Source organism: Arachis ipaensis, chromosome B9 (assembly GCF_059453495.1).
Source record: "Arachis ipaensis isolate K30076 ecotype BB chromosome B9, ASM5945349v1, whole genome shotgun sequence".
NCBI lineage: Eukaryota > Viridiplantae > Streptophyta > Magnoliopsida > Fabales > Fabaceae > Arachis > Arachis ipaensis.
Genome location: NC_142444.1, coordinates 70,801,928 through 70,819,848, shown reverse-complemented (window position 1 = coordinate 70,819,848; position 17,921 = coordinate 70,801,928). Strand labels below are relative to the sequence as shown.

The following is a 17,921-nucleotide window of genomic DNA, read 5'->3' as shown; positions in this document are numbered from 1 at the left end:
GCCAATTTTCCCGGTCACACGTGCACGTGGGGTGACGCGTGTGCGTCGCTTGCGAATTTCCTTCTCACGCATATGCGTGGGTGACGCGTGCGCGTGGCTTTCAGTTCAGCAAATCCTCATTTCTTCATGAATTCTCCATTTTTGCATGCTTTTTCTTCACTCCTTCAACCTAATCTTTGCCTTCTAATCCTGAAATCACTTAACAAACACATCAAGGTATTGAATGGAATTAAAGTGAATTAAATTTAGCAATTTAAAGGCCTAAAAAGCATGTTTTTACTCTTAAGCACAAATTAGGAGCGATTCACAAAACCATGCTATTTAATTGAACAAATGTGAGAAATGATGATAAAATCACCTAAAATCAACACAACATAAGCCACAAAATTGGAGTTTGTCATCCACGTGCACGCATCACTCATGTGTACACGTGAGGAGGGAATTTGCCAGTGACGCGCATGCGTGATGTTGGTCACGTGATATCATTAAAGTGAATATGCTGGGGGCGATTTCTTAGCTTTTCAGGCCCAAATCCAACTCATTTCTGTGGCTATTTAATGTAGAATTCAAGATTGGACAAGGGGGGAGCAATTAGATTAGCTTAGGATCATGCTTTAGGTAATTTCTAGAGAGAGAAGCTCCCTCTTTTCTCTAGAATTAGGTTAATTTCTCTTAAGTCTAGGGTTTAATTCTTGTTTTCATATTGTTTTCTTTATAATTTCTTGTTCTATTGTCTTGATTTCCCTATTTATTCTTGTTAATTTCTCATTTTGGTTCCTTTTATGTTCATGCACTCTTGTTAACTTTCATTCTCTTTAATGCAATTTTGTGGTATTTCATGTTTAATGTGCTTTCCATAGTTGTTATTGTTAATTTCTTGCATTGGGTAATTATAGATTTTATTATTCCTTGCAATTTATCATGCTTTCCTTTTGTGCCTTCCTAGTGTTTGACAAAATATTTGGTTAGATGTTAGAGTAGCTTTTTGAGCATTCTTGGCTTGGAAAGAGGATTTAGGTGCTCTTGAGTCATTAAGACCCAACCTATGTTGGTGATCTAGAGTTGTTAGTTAATATTGTTTCCATTGACTCTAATCTCTTGCTAATTTAATTAGTAAGTTGATTAGGACTTTTGGATTGAGATTAACTAGTCCTATTTGACTTTCTCTCAATATGAAGATAACATTATACCTTCTTCCTATGTTGGAGATGATGAAATATGATTAGCTTTTGTTAAGTATTGTATTATGATTAATGACTAGGATAGAAAGTCTAGATTCTCAATCCTTGCCATGAATGCATCTTTTTAGTATTTGTTAACTTTAATTGTTTGCTTTATTTTCTTGTTATTTATTTTCTTGGCTTTTTATCAACCCAACCCCTTGAAACTCATAACCAATAATTGAGCACTTGATTGTGATTCCTAGGGAGAATGACTCGGGACTAATACTCTCAGTTATCTTTATTGGGTTGAACTTGCGACAACCAAAATCTAAACTTTGATTGAGGATTGTTTGTCGGTTGGAAACTATACTTCGACGAGACTATTTGTGTGAAATTCCTAACCGACGATAATCCTTACATCATGTTTTTGGCGCCGTCGCCGGGGAGTTCCAATGTGTTCTTTTTATTGGTTATTGTTCATACGTGAATAGTGTGAATAGCTAGCTTTTTGTTTGTTTTCTAGTTTTGGTTTAGGAGTTTGTTTTCTTTATCTCTTATTAGTTTTTGTTTTTGTTTTCCTTGTCTACTATAAATTCTCATCACTTTGCCTATGAGTTTAGTTTAAACTATGTTGTAGGAAATGGAAATGGAAGCTTTAATGGAGGTTTGCATCAAGGATTTCGAAATCAAAGATGGGAGGAGCCTCAAGCATATAGACAACCTTCTTGGCAACAACCTCCTCTGGTTTCTTATAGGTATAATCCAACTCCTAATGCTTACCAACCTAATGGATGTGGTGATCCTCATTGTTGTTGTCAACCACAACCACCACATGCATATAATTCTTTCCCTCAGTATAGTCCCCAACAACCTTACTTACAAGCCCCATACCACCATTCACCTCCATATGATCCTAACCCATATCCACCATACCAACAACCATATGAGTCGTACTTAAAGCCACCACCATTCCAGCGTCAATATTCTCAAGAACCATCAATCCCATATACATCACCTCCATATCCTTACCAAGATGAACAACCTTCCAATTATGAACCCTTTCCCCCAAATAATGAACCCTCTCTTCCACCACCTCCCTCAATGGATGAAGCTTTCCATACCTTCTTGTAAGAACAACAAAGAGATATTAGCTCTTATATATAAAGGCAAGAAGAGCAGCAAAAGGAGCTAAAGAAGATAGAAATCATGGTGGCTACCATGACTGAAGCTGCTAATTGCATGGCCTCCCACCTAAGCTCATGTATTCAAGACACTATCATTGAGGAATGTGGAGGATCAACTAAGGAGCATAGTGAGGGAGTGAATTTGGAGCTTCAAGGTGAAGAAGAGGAGTTGAAGCAAGAATTGCAATAAGAGGGGGAAGTTGAGATAATTGAGCCGGAAGGAGTGGTTGAAGAATTAGGAGAGGTTGATCAAGAATTGGACTCGATTATTGATGAGTTCTTGTCCACACTAACGAATCACCTCGAAGATCCTATTGAGCCTTCTTGCATTGATCTTGAAGGCAATGTCAAGGAAGGTGCACAACCTCCAAAGCATATGATGAATGATGAAGAATTGGAAGAAGTTAAGTAAGCAACAAATCTTCATTTTGATGATGATTCTACACCAACACATGATCCTTTTGAACTTGAGGAGTCTTCTCCCATTAAAATTGAGGTAGATGTTGAGATAAGTTCCACATTACCTCCAAGTTGTGACATGAAGGATGGAGAAGAGCTAGAAGAGGTTGGTGAGGAAGTGATTGAATGTGAAGAACCTTGTCAAGAGGTGAACATAGAAGATGCTTTTCAAGAGGTGGAGGTAATCAAAGAAGAGCATAAGGGGGGTAAACCTCACATTGTCTAAGTGTGGGGAGGTCTCTCCTCCTAAGCCACCATTATCCTTTACACCATTCAAGTGGGTAAAACTCATATCCCTTAGCTTTCTTATTCCACTGGAGTATGATTTGCTTGAAACAGATGGTCAACATAGGAATATTTGTGGAATGAAAAGCAAGAAAGATTTGGTTAGTGGTAGGCATCACAATTCAAGGTTCACTATGGTTGAGTTATCAAAGTATAAGTGCAAGGGATCGTGTAGTACTCAATTGAGAGGGTCTAGGAAGGTGTTTGGATGCTCCATTGAGAATTCACAAGCCTTGTCACCCAGATTTAACCATGGTAGTCAACAAGAAGATGGGTGCAAGAACAAGGTTTGGGACCTCGGAATTCATTTCAACAATCAACACTCTTGGGGTATTGTCACTTGCTCAAGCTTACTTGAAGGCCTTGTACGCCTAATTTGGGATCTCGGTAGACATTAGATATGCAAGCATTGGCGGGAATTCAAGGATGAATTCAAGCATAAGCCACCAGAGCAAGGACCCCATCAATTGTCCAACTTAAGGACAATAAATAAAAGTGCTAGGTGGGAGACACCCCACCATGGTAAACTCTTTTCATTCTCTTGTATATATAATCAATGAATGAATTGGATTGCCATTGTTAGGTAGTTTTCTTCCTTTTTATACTCTTGTATATATTGCTTTGTTGCATGTTAAAATAGGTTTGATTTAATGTTTGGTTTTGTTTGCTTGGTTTATTTGGGAGTCTAGTATGTTAAATAAGGTTTGATGGTGTTTTGCTAGCTGTTTGGATGTTTGGAATGCTTGGTTTCACGCTAGAACTTGGAAAATTTTGAAAAATAGAGCACCCAGCCACGCGTACGTGTCACCCACGTGTACACGTGACCTCAAGTTTCCAAACCTCCCATGCGTAAGCCTCGCCCACGCGTACGCATGGTGGTGCGGAATTTATAACCCACAAACTAACTAACAAGTGCTTCGGGTCGTACCAAGTAATACCTCAGGTGAGTGAGGATCGATCCCACGAGGATTAATGGATTAAGCAATAATGGTTAAGCGATTTGCTTAGTTAGACAAACAGCAAATAGTTTTGAGAGTTCAAATGCATCAAACAGTGATTCAGAGAATCAGAAAAGCAAGCAGTAAACAGGTTGTGAAATATATGGAGGAAACAGTTAAGGTTTCAAAGATATCTAACTTCTGGATTGACTTTTCTTACTAACTATTTTAATCATGCAAGATTCAATTCATGGCAAACTATGTGACTAAACCCTAATTCCTTAGACATTTTTAGTCTCCTCTAACGTTCATCAACCGCCAATTCCTTGGTCACTTGATTCCGATTAGAGGGTTAAGTTCAATTCTAGTTTATATGGCACAGAAACCCTAATTACCCAAATATAAGAGGATTATATGTCACGTATCCTGTTAAGTTCAGATAATTAGACATTTAGGAGAAATTGTTTTCAAGCTGTTGTTCAAGTAAAGAGCTTTTTCAAGTTATACAAGAAATCAATTAGAAAAAGAGTCATACTTCCGTTCCACCCAAATTCATAAGATAAAGAACGAAAACAATTCTTGAAATAGAAACCAATACATGAATTAAAATAGAAAAATAATAGTATCAATCCATACAATAGACAGAGCTCCTAACCTTAACAGCAGTTGTTTAGTTGCTCATGGTTCAGAGAGAAAACTAAGATTCAGAAAAACTGTAAATTGCGAAATGAGGTAGAAGAGAATAGAAGAGCCCGAAGGGCTGATTCTTTTCCCTTTTATATCTAATCCTAATTAATGTAAATTGTATTTCCTAAAACTAAATGATATCTTTTCTTATTTTTAAGATAAAACAAAATTTTAATCAAATTTAATAAACAAAATTTTAATCAAATTTAATAAACAATTCGTAGGGACCACTTGATTTATAAAAGGTGGCACCAAACTTGGGCTGAACCAAGTTTGGCGCCATCACACCCAAATGAAGTCTTCATGATTTTCTTTAGTTTGCGCCAAACTTGAAGTATCTCAGGTTTGGCTTCAAATCCATGCCCTGCATTCCTGGGATAGGTGAGTTGTGGCGCCAAACTTGGAGTTTCTCAAGTTTGGCGCCACCAAGGCAGCAAGCAAGGATGGCATTGTGATTATCATGGCGCCAAACTTGGGAAATCCCAAGTTTGGTGCCACCAAGGCAGTAATTCCATATGAAAGGTATACACTATTATATATCATCAGAAAGCTCTGGGAGTTGATTTTCCAATGCCGCTAGAATCACGTCAATTGGTCCTCTGTAGTTCAAGCTATTTTTGTTTAAGTGAAAGTTGACAGCATCATCTACTTTCTTCCTCTTCTTCTACAGAAACTCCATCAAATCCATCCAAATGTTACCTGATATAAACAGAATTGCACACAACTCAAAGTATCATTCATTGTGGCTAAAAGATATTTAAATCTTGATTAAACTTAAAAATTTGAATGCAAATTCACTAGAAAAAGATAGAAAAGATGCTCATGCATCACAACACCAAACTTGAATTGTTGCTTGTCCTCAAGCAATCAAAACTAATATAGGCCTTGGATGTGAATTTTCATGAGAAGTGAGTGTTCAATTAAGCTCCTGTCTCTTCTTTGAGTGGGGTTTATACTCTGCAATCCTGAATAGTTTTGGCATCTCATTCTCCTTTGAACTAGAGGAATGTCACTGTCATTTGGAATTGGAATCTGGATAATATTATGAATTCTCTGGCCTTTTTATTTCGGATTAATCCTTGAACACAGCAAATTTTCTTTCATTCTCTTTTCTTTGGTGCTTTGCACCTTGAGCCTAGTTGTGACTTTAAATGTTTTGTCTCAAGCTTCACTTGACATAAAAATACCATAAGCACTTAACTAGGGAACTCTCTTTGAGTTCTGATTTTTCTTTTAATTACTCCCAGATAGTGGTGCTCAAAGCCTTTAGCATACTCTATAATTGTAGTTGGCCTTGACTCTCAGTGCTCTGTCTCAAGAGTTACTTGACACATTCACACCACAAGTATATGGCTAGGAAAACAACTCTTTGAGCTTTTAATCATATTTGACCTTCCTAGCCATTGATGCTCAGAGTCGTGGACCTTGCTTTTCTTTATTTTCTTTTTGCTATTTTGTTTTTTGCTTCCAGGATTAAGCTTTTGTTTAATTTAGAGAATTCATAATAGTTTTCTAAATTCCTGTTCATCATGCATCAACATCCTTTGATTCAAATTCAAATATGCACTGCTCATATCATGCATTCAAAATCACAGATAATAACACCACATTTAAGTAAATAAGACTAATCTTCAGTATAAACTCAATTTCTCATGCAATACATCACTTCTTTCTTTTTATCTTTGGATTCAAGTTCAGTGAGTGGTACATGAGACATATCTTCAATTAAAAGATAAATAACCGAAATTTTAAAATAACAGAATTAAACTAGAACTTAGGACTCAGAATTACTAAAGATCATGCAGACATTCAAGTAAAGTAGCAGAAAACAGGAATATAGCATAATAAGGACGGAAGGAAATATAGAATGAAAGGAACTCAGCCACCTCAATTATCCTAGTGGCCATCTCATTCTTCAGGCTGTGCTCCTCCATGAAGAACATTCATCTCCCTTAGTAGTTGGGTTGCCTCCCAACAAGTGCTTCTTTAACGTCAATAGCTTGACAGTTAATTGTTGCCTTTTCTTCCTCTTCTTCCAGTTAGTTAAGAGAAATTACTTTAGTGGACATGAGGAGAAAAGTGGTACCCACTAAAAAGCAACTCCCATACGACTCTCTAATTCACTGGATCTAAAGAAATCATATTCAAGTGTTGGGGGAGAAGACTTCAATTCAAATATGGGTGGTGCATTTAGATTTTTCTTCTCAGGATCATGCATGCGTAGAATTGAAGGGACTTGTATGGCTTCCTTCTGAATTATTGGAATGTGCAAGCATGGGGTGTGCATGGCTTCCTCCTTTGTTTGTGCATCTTTTTCTTCTTCCATGTGTGAGGGTGAAGAGTTCTCTAATTCAATGGAGTATAAACTCTTTTGATTGATTTCCTCATTTTCTTTCATAGGATCTTGCATTGTATCTCTTGGGAAGGAATTTGCTTGTATCTTGTCCAGGTGCTTGATAATAAACTCCGCATGTTTCTCTATATTGTTGACACTCATCCTCATATCATGTTTGCATTCTTTCATGAGAAGCTCAAGAGCTGATAGTTCTTGATATGAATAAGCAGACGGTGGCTCTTGATATGAATAAAAATAGGAGGATGGTTCTTGGTATGAGTAGGGAGATGGTGGCTCTTGATATGAGTAGAAAGATGATGGTTCTTGATATGGATAGAGAGGTGGTGGTTCTTGGTATGAATATGGAGATGGTGGTTCTTGATAGTTGGAATATGGAGCACTGAAGTTTCTTTGGTTTTGACTTTGCCAACCAAAATTCAGATAGTTCCTCCATCCACAATAATATGAATCACTCATTAGGTGTGAGTAGTAACCCATGTGATCTCTCTCCGTTATTTTTTCTTAGCACAAAACACCAAACAGAATTAAACGCATCATGTGGTAAACAAGCAAGTAAAGAAGAGAGAACATAAAGAAAAATAAAAATAATAAAAAAATAAAAATAAAATAAAATATAAAAGAAAACAAAAATAAAAGAAAAATAAAATAAAGAAAATAGACTGAATAATTAAGAAAATAAAATAACTAATAAGCAAAAAGGAGTATAAAATTTAAACTCAATAAATAAAATAACTAGGAACAATAAAACAACTAAGGGGACACCAAACTTAATTTCAGAAATTAAGAGAAAAAATTTAAATAAAATAAATCAAAATAATTTTTTTTTAAATTTAAAGAAATAAGTTAAATGAAATTAAAGCAAAAACGCCTAATCTAAGCAATCAAACAACTAATAGTTGTCAATCATAGTCAATCCCCAGCAACGACACCAAAAACTTGGTGCGGAATTTATAACCCACAAACTAACTGGCAAGTGCACCGGATCTTACCAAGTAATACCTCAGGTGAGTGAGGATCGATCCCACGCGGATTGATGGATTAAGCAACAATGGTTAAGTGATTTGCTTAGTTAGACAAACAGAAAAGAGTGTTGAGAGTTCAAATGCATTAACAGTAATTCAGAGAATCAGAAAAGCAAGCACTAAACAGGTTGTGAAATATATGAAGGAAACAGTTAAGGTTTCAGTAATATCTATCTTCCAGATTGACTTTTCTTACTAACTATTTTAATCATGCAAGATTCAATTCATGGAAAACTATATGTGACTAAACCTTAATTCCTTAGACCTTTTTAGTCTCCTCTAACCTTCATCAACCGCCAATTCCTTGGTCACTTGATTCCGATTAGAGGGTTAAGTTCAATTCTAGTTTATATGCCACAGAAATCCTAATTACCCAAATATAATAGAATTATATGTCACGTATCCCGTTAAGTCCAGATAATTAGAAATTTTGGAGAAATTTTTTCAAGCTGTTGTTCAAGTAAAGAGCTTTTCCAAGTTATACAAGAACTCAATTAAAAAAAAGGGGTCATACTTCCGTTCCACCCAAATTGATAAGATAAAGAACAAAAATAATTCTTGAAATAGAAACCAGTACATGAATTAAAATAGAAAAATAATAGTATCAATCCATACAATAGACAGAGCTCCTAACCTTAACAGTGGAGGTTTAGTTGCTCATGGTTCAGAGAGAAAACTAGGATTCAAAAAAACTGTAAATTGCGGAATAAGGTAGAAGAGAAGAGAAGAGCCCGAAGGGCTGAGTCTTTTCACTTTCATATCTAATCATAATTAATGTAAATTGTATTTCCTAAAACTAAATGATATCTTTTCCTATTTTTAAGATAAAACAAAAGTTTAACAAACAATTCGTGCAGGCCTTGAGGAGCGAGCGGGGACCACTTGATTTATAAAAGGTGGCGCCAAACTTGGGCTGAACCAAGTTTATCGCCATCACACACGAACGAAGTCTTCATGATTTTCTTTAGTTGGTGCCAAACTTGAAGTGTCTCAAGTTTGGCTTCAAATCCACGCCCTGCATTCTTGGGATAGGTGAGTTGAGGCGCCGAACTTGTAGTGTCTCAAGTTTGGCACCATCAAGGCAGCAAGCAAGGAAGGCATTGTGATGATCATGGCGCTAAACTTGGGATTTTCCAAGTTTGGCACCACCAAGGCAGTACTTTCATATGAAAGGTGTAGACTATTATATATCTTGGAAATCTCTGAAAGTTGGTTTTCTAATGCCACTAGAATCACATCAATTGGACCTCTGTAGCTCAAGTTATTTTTGTTTGAGTGCAAAGAGGTCAGGGTTGACACCATCATCTACTTTCTTCCTCTTCTTCTAGAGAAACTCCATCAAATCCATCTGAATGCTACCTGAAATAAATAGAATTTCACACAACTCAAAGTAGCATTCATAGTGGCTAAAAGATATTTAAATCTTGATTAAACTTAACAATTTGAATGCAAATTCACTAGGAAAAGATAGAAAAGACAATGCGTACGCGTCGCATCTCACTTCTACCACTTGATAAGGGAAAATCGATTCCGCACAAACTCACCGGCAAGTGTATCGGGTCGCATCAAGTAGTAAAACTCACAAAAGTGAGGTCGATCCCACAGGGATTGATGGATTAAGCAACTTTAGTATGGTGATGAATTTAGTTAAGCTAATATTGGTGAATTGAGTGAAATTTGATTAACAGAAAGTAAATTGCAAGAAAACTAGAGTGCAGAATGTAGATTGACAGAAAAGTAAATTACAGGAAGCTTAAATAGATGAAACTTAAAGTGCAAGAAATTAAAAGAGCTGAAACTTAAATTACAAGAAAGGTAAATAACTGAATCTTAAATTTCATGAAAGTTAAAGTGCAGAAACTTAAATGACGAGGAAACATAAATTGCATGAATTATAAAGGGATTTGGGTGCTGGGAATCAAAATAACAGTAAGCAATTGCATATTAAAAGAAATTCAAGAGATCCGAATTGAAGAAAATCAAAGGAATTGATTCTTAGGGACTGGAGATACTGTAATCCACCATGAATCAATTGAGTCTCAACTCCTTTCTCAATCATTTGAGTAGATCTATAGTGGATTGAAATTGATTGGATCCTAATTCCTTGGTAATCCAATCTCTCTAATCACAATCAATCTTGCCAATTCCTTGATCTAATTGTCATGAGAAGAGGTTAAGTGCATTTCTCTCATATGTAAGCCACACTGACTCTCAGGATCTCAATTCCTCCCGAATAGTGTTGATCAAGAGAGTAGTGAAAGATAGAGCTCCAATTCTAATGCTAGTGATTCCCCTTCCGAGGCTCACACAAGCATTCACTGAATTAAACCCCCTTCCGGAGTGAGTAATTCAAAATCAAAATAGAAGATACCCAATAGCTACACAAATGAATAGAGAAGAAGAAGAATTTCATTAATTCATTAGAATTACAATAGAGCTCCTCCCCCTAATGAAATTGGGGTTTATTTCATCATTGCTCTAGCACAAAATAGAAAAGAAAAATTGCAGAAGAAGATGAAGAACAGAAATAAAAAATAAACCAGATCTGCTAAAACTCTAAAACTTTAAAAGACTCTCTAAAAAGAATAACTCAAAGGAAGACTCCTAATGAAATCAAATTCTCCTCTATTTATACACTTTCCAATTCAGTCATCAAGTACTTGGAGTGGGCTTTTTGGCCTCTATTTGAAGTGGGTCTGAAAAGGTACTTCAAGGCTGCATAAGGAGAATGTAGCGTTCTCAAAGAGAGCGCAACGCTCATTCACCGACGCGTACGCATCCCCTGCGCGTGCGCGTCCCTTGCATTTTTGAACCAGCGATGTGTATGCGTATCATATGCGTGCGCGTTGTCACTGTCTTAAGCCTCATCCATGCTTGCGCGTACCATTCATGCGTGTGCATCCTTTAGCAGCGTTCTTTAAATGAGCACTACGTTCGCGCCATGAGCGCTCCACACGCGTGCGCGTGCGCATGGATGGCAAAATATCAACTCCCAGCTTCCGCGCCATCTACGCATTTGCGTGCTTCTTCCCAGATGCTCTATCGACGCGTGCGCGTCAGTGGCAGATCTTCAATCCTAAATTTGAATTTTGTCACAGGTGATCGTTTAGATAACGTAGCGCTCTCTTTGTAAACGAGCGTTGATCACATCCACGCGTATGCGTCATGAACGCGTACGGCGGGTCTTCTAGAATTCTTGCCCTACGCGTAAGCATCCTGTACGTGTCCACGTCTCTAGAGAGCGTAGCGTTCTTCAATTGAGCACAGCATTCTTCTGCAATGCTTATTTATCTGCTTTTTCTTTTCATCTTTTCATCTGCCATCAATCAAACATGCAATCAAAGTCTCACCAAAATCATAAGGTTTTGCATCATTCATAATAATCACCTAATTCTTGTATAAATCTCATGATTTTGTATAAAATTAATAATGTTTGATTGAATCAAGATAAACATGGAACTCCACTCCAATCAATTACTTATTGTGCAAGAAAGTGCATGAAACCTAATGAAAATAGGTAAAAATGCCTAGTAAAACATGCATAAAATGACATGTCATCACAACACCAAACTTAAATCTTGCTTGTCCCCAAGCAAGCAGTAGAACATGAGAAGAAATGCAAGAAAATAGAAAAGCATGTTTGTCCTTATTTGAAAGCACTTAGCCTAGGTTCATGGGGTTTCATGTAGGCTGTAATTGAAGCTCTACTTTTATTAGTTTTCAGGATTGAGATGTTTCTTCAAGTGCTAACTAAGTAGCTGTTGTGAACTTTGTTATTCATCCATCCTTGGTGTTTGATTTTTTTTTGTTTTTTCTTTTGTTGAGAAGCTTACACTTTTATTTGCAGCTAAGTGTTATGTGTTGTAGCAGCATTTTAATTTTGTTTTTCAATCAACACATACAGACCACAAACACTTGGTTCATTCTTCTCAAGAAAATTGATGCCCAGCACCTCTTTGGGTTACTAAATGCTTTGTAATTAGGTTGCTCTTGATAGTGGATTTTCGGTTGATAATCCCAGATTAGTTAATCCAAGTTACCAAGTTTTAAAATACTCCTCAGAAACTAATTATCCAAGCAGATCCTAATACAACAGCACCACAGGCATGTGTCTTAAGGTCCAAGCCATTGGTGTCTAGCTTTATTATTTGTTTCTTTCACTTTTGTTGCCAATTCTTGGCTTTTCTTCCTTTCCTTCTTACTCTTTCTTTTTCCAAGGATATTTATTCATTAAGAGTTCACAAACAACAGCCTAGTTTATACTATAAAGGAACATTCTAACCCTTATCCTTTACTAGTGAGCCTACTTAAACAATCAAACATATATACCACCAATAAACTTTATTATCATCCCTATCAAATTGGACAATCTCATTTTCTGTTTCAACATTTTCTTTTATTTATGCAAAGGGGAACAAGACATGAATTCAAGTAGGATGGCATGATCTAGGCATTTTAAACTAGCAACCCAAAATGATAATACAAAGACAGGTAGCATAATGCAATTTAATTATAACTAAACTAATACCACTCAGCAGGGATACAATTATACTTCTAATTTAAAGCACTTCGAATCAGAGGGAATTAAGTAGCAATACAACCTCTTGGTGATGTCTTCTAGTTTTTCCTTTGTCCTCATCATCCATAGCTTTTATATCCTTCTTTGTGTCCTTAGATGAGGGTGCATAGTTCTTCCAAGAGATTGATTGAATTCCTGTAAAGTTATTGGAAGTTGCTTAGCTTGTTCCCCAAGCACTTGAAAGATGGTTAGCATGCATGAATGGTTGTAGGCTTTTGAACTTACTTTGGTGTGTGAACACCAAACTTAGTTCCTCGCCACTGTCTGCTATGCATCAGATTAATCTCATACATGAAACCTTGTGCTTTTATTAAAGAAAACAAACTATAAACTAGAAAACAATCAATGGTTAAGTAGTTTCCCTGATTGTTTAGAGCCAGTGACCATTTATGTAGAGGGTTGAAATGTGTTTCTAATGAACTTTTTGGTGGAACACCAAACTTAGCATCCTACATTCAACCTTAAATTGTTTTTGTGTGTAACACCAAACTTAGCTCTTTGCAATACAGATAAACTTACTTAACCCTTTTATTGAAATAGCTAAGAAAAGAAAACTACCTCTGGTTGGGTTGCCTTCCAACAAGCACTCTTTTATTGTCACTAGCTTGACATTGGTTCTTTGTTAGGGTGGCTGATGATTATAGTGCCTCAGCTTGTCCCCTCTAACTGTGAGCCTTTTTCATGTGCTTTGATGAACAACCTCTATATGTTCCAGCGAGAGTATTTTGTTGATAGTGTAATAATCATCAGATTGTGGAAATGCCTCTAACTGTTGGTAGATTAGTCTCACTTTGTTTCCCTCTGAGAACCCTTCAGTTGGAATTTTCTTATTTCTCCACCTTTTTGGAACCTTTTTATTGTTCTTCTTTCCTTTCTTTGGTGACCCTTCTTTCTTGGCAGCAGGCTTTATGTCAGGGGCTTTCTTAATGATCAATCTTGTAACCTCTTTTTGCAATCCCTTCTCAGCCTTCTTTTCCTCATGACCCTTTTATTTTTCTTCACTGTTAGTCATCTGTACCAAGGGTGAGTTGATGAGTGCTTTCTTTGATTTTTCCTTCCAGTTTAAGTCTTCCTCCTCAATTCTCATGCAACCTCTCTTTTCAGCGGGATACTGCATCTCCTTAATGACATTTAGAGTGATCTACTCATCATGTGCTCTCATGGTCATTTTTCCTTTCTCCACATCAATGATGGCTCCTGTTGTGGCTTGGAAAGGCCTTCCTAATATAACAGAATCGCCTCCCTCTTCATCTAGATCCAAGATCACAAAATCCGTTAGAAAAATAAACTTACCCACCTTGACTAAGAGATTCTCAACCACTCCATTAGGGATTACAATTGATCTATCAGTAAGTTGCAAGGACATCCTTGTAAGCTTTACTTCTTCTATAGACAACCTTCTCAGCATAGATAAAGGCATCAGATTGATACTTGATCCTAGATCACACAGTGCCTTATCAATGGACATGTTGCCAATAGTGCAATGCAAAAAGAAGCTCCCAGGATCTTTGAGTTTTAGTGGGAGACCCTTTTGAATCACTGCACTGCATTCTTGTGTCAAGATCACAGTCTCCTTCTCATTCCAGATTTTCTTCTTGTTAATGAGTTCTTTTAGGAACTTTGCATATGAAGGCATATGCTCCAATGCTTCAGTAAGGGAGATGTTGATTTCCAGCTTCTTAAAACCTCCAGAAACTTGGCAAAATTGTTGGTTCTTGAGCTCCCTTTGCAACCTTTGAGGGTATGGAAGAGGGGAGATGTAAGGCTTCACCACCTTCCTCTGTTCTTGTGGATGCTCTCCCATGATTTGCTTTACCTTCCTTAGAGCTTATGACTATTCCTCCTTCTCTTTGAGCTTCTCCTGGTCCTTCTCTTCATTTGCCACTTTATTATCAACCTTGTCATTTTCCAGTGTCCTTCCACTTCTGGGTTGAATTGCTTTGCATTCTTCTTTGGGATTTGGGATGGTGTCACTTGGAAAAGAGTTGGTTGGTCTTTCAGCTGGCTGTTTGGACAATTGTCCAATTTGTCTTTCCAAATTTCTTAGTGAGGCTTTGGTGCACGAAATTGTGATATCCAGGCTCGAACAATCCCTGGCAACGTGAGCAACTTGGTACGCGTAATCGTGATTACACTTTAATTATGTAAAATTCATGACTCTTTCTTTCCCTGGCGATGGCGCCAAGAACATGGTGCCAATACCATGGTTCACAACTCCGATACAACTAACCAGCAAGTGCACTGGGTCGTCCAAGTAATACCTTACGTGAGTAAGGGTCGAATCCCACGGAGATTGTTGGTATGAAGCAAGCTATGGTCACCTTGCAAATCTCAGTTAGGCAGATATAAATTGATAATGGTGTTTTCGAATTTAATATAATAAAATAGGGATAGAAATATTTATGTAATTCATTGGTGAGAATTTTAGATAAGCGTATGGAGATGCAATCGTTCCTCTGAACCTCTGCTTTCCTGCTGTCTTCATCCAATCGGTCTTACTCTTTTCCATGGCTGGCTTTATGCAAGGGCATCACCGTTGTCAGTGGCTACATCCCCTCCTCTCAGTGAAAAATATGCTCACATGCTCTGTCACAGCATGGCTAATCATCTGTCGGTTCTCGATCATGCTAGAATAGGATTCACCCTCCTTTTGCGTCTGTCACTAACGCCCAGCACTCGCGAGTTTGAAGCTCGTCACAGTCATTCAATCATTGAATCCTACTCGGAATACCACAGACAAGGTTTAGACTTTCCGGATTCTCTTGAATGCCGCCATCATTCTAGCTTATGCCACGAAGATTTTGGTTAGGAGATCTAAGAGATATTCATTCTAGCTTATTTCATGTAGAACGGAAGTGTTTGTCAGGCACGTGTTCATAGGGGAGAATGGTGATGAGCGTCACACATAATCATCACCTTCATCACGTTCTTGGGTGCGAATGGATATCTTAGAAGTGAAATAAGATGAATTGAATAGAAAACAGTAGTACTTTGCATTAATCTTTGAGGAACAGCAGAGCTCCACACCTTAATCTGTGGAGTGTAGAAACTCTACCGTTGAAAATACATAAGTGAATGGTCCAGGTATGGCGGAGAGGCCAGCCCCTCTGATCTAAGAACCAGGCGTCCAAAGATGGTATACAACTGATCAAAGATATGAAATACAATAGTAAAAGGTCCTATTTATAATAAACTAGCTACTAGGGTTTACATGAGTAAGTAATTGATGCATAAATCCACTTCCGGGGCCCACTTGGTGTGTGCTTGGGCTGAGCCTGAGTGTTGCACGTGTAGAGGTCCTTCTTGGAGTTGAACGCCAGCTTTTGTGCCAGTTTGGGCGTTCAACTCTGGTTTTGGCTCCTTTTCTGGCGCTGGACGCCAGGTTTGGGTAGAAAGCTGGCGTTAAACGCCAGTTTATGTCGTCTATTCTTGGCCAAAGTATGGACTATTATATATTGCTGGAAAGCCCTGGATGTCTACTTTCCAACGCAATTGAAAGAGCGCCATTTGGAGTTTTGTAGCTCCAGAAAATCCACTTTGAGTGCAGGGAGGTCAGAATCCAACAGCATCAGCAGTCCTTCTTCAACCTCTGAATCTGATTTCTGCTCAAGTCCCTCAATTTCAGCCAGAAAATACCTGAAATCACAGAAAAACACACAAACTTATAGTAAAGTCCAGAAATGTGAATTTAACATAAAAACTAATGAAAACATCCCTAAAAGTAACTAGATCCTACTAAAAACATACTAAAAACAATGTCAAAAAGCGTATAAATTATCCGCTCATCACAACACCAAACTTAAATTGTTGCTTGTCCCCAAGCAACTGAAAATCAAATAGGATAAAAAGAAGAGAATATAATATAAATTCCAAACTATCAATGAAACATAGCTCCAATCAAATGAGCGGGACTTATCGCTTTTTGCCTCTTGAATAGTTTTGGCATCTCACTTTATCCATTGAGGTTCAGAATGATTGGCATCTATAGGAATTTCAGATTTCGAATAGTGTTAATGACTCTCCTAGTTCAGTATGATGATTCTTGAGCACAGCTTCTTTATGAGTCTTGGCCGTGGCCCTAAGCACTTTGTTTTCCAGTATTACCACCGGATACATAAATGCTACAGACACATAATTGGGTGAACCTTTTCAGATTATGACTCAGCTTTGCTAAAGTCCCCAATTAGAGGTGTCCAGGGTTCTTAAGCACACTCTTTTTTTGCTTTGGACCTTGACTTTAACCGCTCAGTCTCAAGTTTTCACTTGACACCTTCACGCCACAAGCACATGGTTAGGGACAGCTTGGTTTAGCCGCTTAGACCAGGATTTTATTCCTTTAGGCCCTCCTATCCACTGATGCTCAAAGCCTTGGGATCCTTTTTATTTGCCCTTGCCTTTTGGTTTTAAGGGTTATTGGCTTTTTCTGCTTGCTTTTTCTTTTTCTTTCTATTTTTTTCGCCCTTTTTTTTCTTTTTTTTTTCTGCAAGCTTTGTTCTTTGCTGCTTTTTCTTGCTTCAAGAATCATTTTTATGATTTTTCAGATTATCAAATAACATGTCTCCTAGTCATCATTCTTTCAAGAGCCAACATATTTAACATTCTTAAACAACAACTTCAAAAGACATATGCAATGTTCAAGCATTCATTCAGAAAACAAGAAGCATTGTCACCACATCAATATAATTAAACTAAGTTCAAGGATAAATTCGAAATTCATGTACTTCTTGTTCTTTTGAATTAAAACATTTTTCATTTAAGAGAGGTGATGGATTCATAGGATATTCATAACTTTAAGACATAGTCACTACTACTAATGATCATGTAATGAAAACACAAACATAGATAAGCACATAACATAGAAAACAAAAAACAGAGAAAGCAAGAACAAGGAATGAATCCACCTTAGTGATGGTGGCGTTTCCTTCTTGAGGAACCAATGATGTCCTTGAGCTCTTCTATGTCTCTTCCTTGTCTTTGTTGCTCCTCCCTCATTGCTTTTTGATCTTCTCTTATTTTATGAAGCATGATGGAGTGCTCTTGATGTTCCACCCTTAGTTGTCCCATATTGGAACTCAATTCTCCTAGGGAGGTGTTGATTTGCTCCCAATAATTTTGCGGAGGAAAGTGCATTTGAGGCATCTCCGGGATCTCATGGAAATGAGCTTCTTGCGCCTCTTGAGCTCCATGACTGGGCTCTCTTGCTTGCTCCATCTTTTTCTTAGTGATGGGCTTGTCCTCTTTAATGAGG

The 17,921-nt window shown here is 37.5% G+C and overlaps 1 protein-coding gene across 1 annotated transcript; it reads right to left on the bottom strand.

Moving 5' to 3' along the window:
- Positions 1-13,814: 13,814 nt before the first annotated feature.
- LOC107615582 (uncharacterized) lies at positions 13,815-14,477 on the bottom strand. Its single transcript, XM_016317633.1, has one exon. The coding sequence runs from the start codon at positions 14,475-14,477 to the stop codon at positions 13,815-13,817; it is 663 nt and encodes a 220-aa protein (XP_016173119.1).
- Between the last annotated feature and the right edge of the window lie 3,444 nt (positions 14,478-17,921).